General features: G+C 58.6%; 1 protein-coding gene across 1 annotated transcript in view; it reads right to left on the bottom strand.

Moving 5' to 3' along the window:
• Positions 1 to 2826, bottom strand: part of MAN1A2 (mannosidase alpha class 1A member 2) — a gene marked incomplete at its 3' end in the record, with an annotated part of 179647 nt that extends 176821 nt beyond the window's left edge. Inside the window, 1 exon segment of the mRNA XM_077479577.1 lies at positions 278 to 2826. Within this exon segment, the coding sequence (XP_077335703.1) occupies positions 278 to 585 (308 nt within the window).
• Between the last annotated feature and the right edge of the window lie 397 nt (positions 2827 to 3223).

Here is a 3223-nt window from a genome sequence, read left to right as displayed (position 1 = left end):
TTTAATTTATGTATTATATACACAGGTTTGGCATATTGATTAAAACATAAAAAAAAAAAAGGGGGAAGACTAATGCAGTGTCCTATACATGTCTTAATCCCCAATCTAAGAAGAAAGCTCCAATAAAGGCCCCGGAAGGATTTGGAATGGCGAGGCGTTTACATTGTGACATTGCTCTGTATAAAGTTGCAGGTTTTGCTCCTTTAATATAATAATTTGTAGCCAACAACATAAAAAAAAATAAGAACATTTGTGTAGGTAGGTTAGTTGGGTTTACCTGTGGCGATGCTCGTCGTGGCCCTGGCCGTGGATGAGGAAGTTCCCGGTGATTTTATCCCCCTTATCGGAGTCTATGTGGGGGATCAGCACGTCCTCCAGGCCCAGGTCGAAGCGTTTGTGTTTGGACGAGTCCGGGAGGAAGAAGAAAGCCCCGAAACACAGCGTGATGAAGGCACTGAGGATGAGGAGCAGGATGAACTTCTCGGAGAGCCTCAGGGTGGCGCGGTGATGGGGGATAGACGAGGCCCCCAGGTTGAGCGCTGGGATCCTGCGCCCAGAGAGCGGGAGTAGAGCTGGGGTGGTCATGTCTGAAGTGGACAGAGAGGGGAGGGGGAGGGGAACGGCAGGCCTCAGGTGATGCCAAACGTACAATGCATTGAGGGGCACGGGAAAGTCACTGGCACCCCTGAACCCCGGCTTTTTGTTGAGTCCAGGTGTGCGATTTGATGTTACTGGGTGGGGGTGGGGGGGGTGTCCACAACAAGGCCACTGACCGGGATGTCCGGACGGGGCGTTTTACCTGGTACCGGGTGTTTGTGTCTTCTCAGCAAGCTTGGTGTCAAGTGCCATCTGTCCCCAGTGCTCTGCCAGGTGTGATTCAATTCCCAGTCATACGGTGCCAGCTGCCACCATGTAAGGTGCCAAGATTTCCAAGGAAATAGGTGCCCCCTCCTCCTCCTCACTAGGCCACGGAACCAGCAATGTCTCCTCAAAGATCCAGGACAGGTCTAACCCAATAGGCTCCCCGTGGTGCCAGCCCTCTCCCTAGGCACAGGATGTGTGGAAGACCACGTGTGTCTCTCTCCAGGGCCAGCAGACAGTGCCAGCTTATGTATCCCCCAAAGCGATGCCAGATATCTTTCCCCCGGTGGCAGCGATCTCCCCGAATCACTGCACTGTGTGGGTGCCAGATGCCAGCGGGTATCTTCAGGTGCTGGAAAGTGGCAGCATCGGGCGAGGAGCCCCGTGGTCCAGTGCCAACAAAACCCCTAGAACCCAGACACGCCTGATGCGAGCTGTGCCCCCCTCTTCTCTGATGCTGGGCAGACGTCTGCAGCCTCTTCCAGGTAACCCACCGCTGTACCCCTACGATCCAACTAGACTAATGCCAGCTGTGCCCCTTTATTCCAATGCTTGGCAGGTGTCTGTGGTGGTAGTAGCAGGAGCCTGTGCGAGCGCGGTGCCCCCCCCACTGCTGTACCCCAAGATCCAACTAGACTAGTGTCAGTGGTGCCCCTTTACTCCAATGCTTGGCAGGTGACTCCGATGGCGGCAGTCCATGAAAATCAGGGTATCCCCACAGCTGTGCCCCAAGATCCGACAAGTCCAAAACCAGCGGTGCCCCTCTAACTCCGATACTGGTGGTGGCACCCCGTGCACCCCTCTCAACTCTCTCCGAGGCAGAGTCGGGCACCGGGATATGACAAGTCTGATGCCTGCCGTGCCCCTTTTACTCCAATGCTGGGTAGATGTCTGTCCAGGCAGGGGGTCCCCCTCAGTGCTATACCCCAAAATCTGACAAGCCTGATGCCCCAGGAGTGAGGAGGCCCCTGGACCCGCACACCCCTCAGATGACAGCAGCCGGTCAGGCAGGGTGCTTCCCTGTGTCTACGGTGCCCCGTGCACCCCTCTGATGGTAGGGGGTCCCTGTGGGAGGATCAGGTGAGGGTGTCCCCTCTGGTGGGGTGCCCCGTGCGCCCCTCTGATGGTAGCGGGTCCCCGTGGGAGGGTCAGGTGTGGGTGTCCCTGGCGGGGTGCCCGTGCGCCCCTCTGATAGTAGGGCGTCCCTGTGGGAGAATCAGGCAGGGGGGGTCCCCGGCGGGGTTCCCCGTGTGCCCCTCTATAGGGAGGTCCCTGTGGGAGGGTCGGGCAGCGGTGTTCCCTCTGGTGGGTGCCCCGTGCGCCCCTCTGATGGTAGGGGGTCCCTGAGGGAGGTTCAGGCCGGATGCCCCCTTGTTTGTGGTCAGGGTGAGGCAGAGGGGTCTCCGGTAGGGTGAGGTGCCCCGTGCACCCCTCTGATGATAGGGGTCTCTGGTAGGGTGAGGTGCGCCCCTCTGATAGGGGTCTCCGGCAGGGTGAGGTGCGCCCCTCTGATGTTAGGGGTCTCCGACAGGGTGTACCCCAATATAAAGTCTCCAGTAGGGGGCGCTGTGTGTCTGCGGTGTCCCGTGCGCCCCTCTGATGATGGGGGTCTCCAGTAGGGTGAGGTGGGGGTCTCCGGTGGGGTTCCCCCCCTTGTATCAGGACTCAGGAAGAGGCCGGGTGCCCCCCACTGCTGTACCCCAAGATCTGGGGGTCCCCTCCTGGCACACGTCTGTGGTGCCCACCCTGCCCCTGGCAGTGCCAGCTGTGGCGCCCCCTCTCGGTGGCGGACACTCAGTCCCGGCGGCGGGGTGTCCTCAGGCGGTATTCACCGGTGCTCTCGGCCTGTACCGGGCCCGGCTCGCTGCCTCTTCTCTCTCCTCAGACGTTCAGCGATGACGGCGCCATCTTGGCCGGGCGGGCGGAGCGAGGAGGGGCTGCCATGGAGACGCCGAGCTTCCAGTAGCCAATCGCCGCGGAGCACCGCTGGCAGCCGCTGAGGAACTGAGAGGGGACGCGTCACTTCCGCCGCGGGGCGAGGGGGGGAAAGCGGCGGAGACGGCGCCCTTTTAGGTGTGGGCAAACTGAGGGGGAAGTAAGGGCAATAGTGTTAGAGTGCTTATTATTCATCCTAATTACCCCATGAGGGGTATGAATTCACCACCCTAGTCCTGTCACAGTATAAAATACCCATGTGAGAAGCCTCTGATGGAAGCTCACAATGTAAAATACCCGTGTGAGAAGCTTCTGATGGAAGCTCACAATGTAAAATACCCGTGTGAGAAGCTTCTGATGGAAGCTCACAATGTAAAATACCCGTGTGAGAAGCTTCTGATGGAAGCTCATAATGTAAAATACCCGT

Source organism: Lithobates pipiens, unplaced genomic scaffold (genome assembly GCF_037356315.1).
Source record: "Lithobates pipiens isolate NorthernLeopardFrog02 unplaced genomic scaffold, aLitPip1_a1.2 Scaffold_16, whole genome shotgun sequence".
Lineage (NCBI taxonomy): Eukaryota > Metazoa > Chordata > Amphibia > Anura > Ranidae > Lithobates > Lithobates pipiens.
This window is presented reverse-complemented; position numbering and strand designations above follow the sequence as displayed.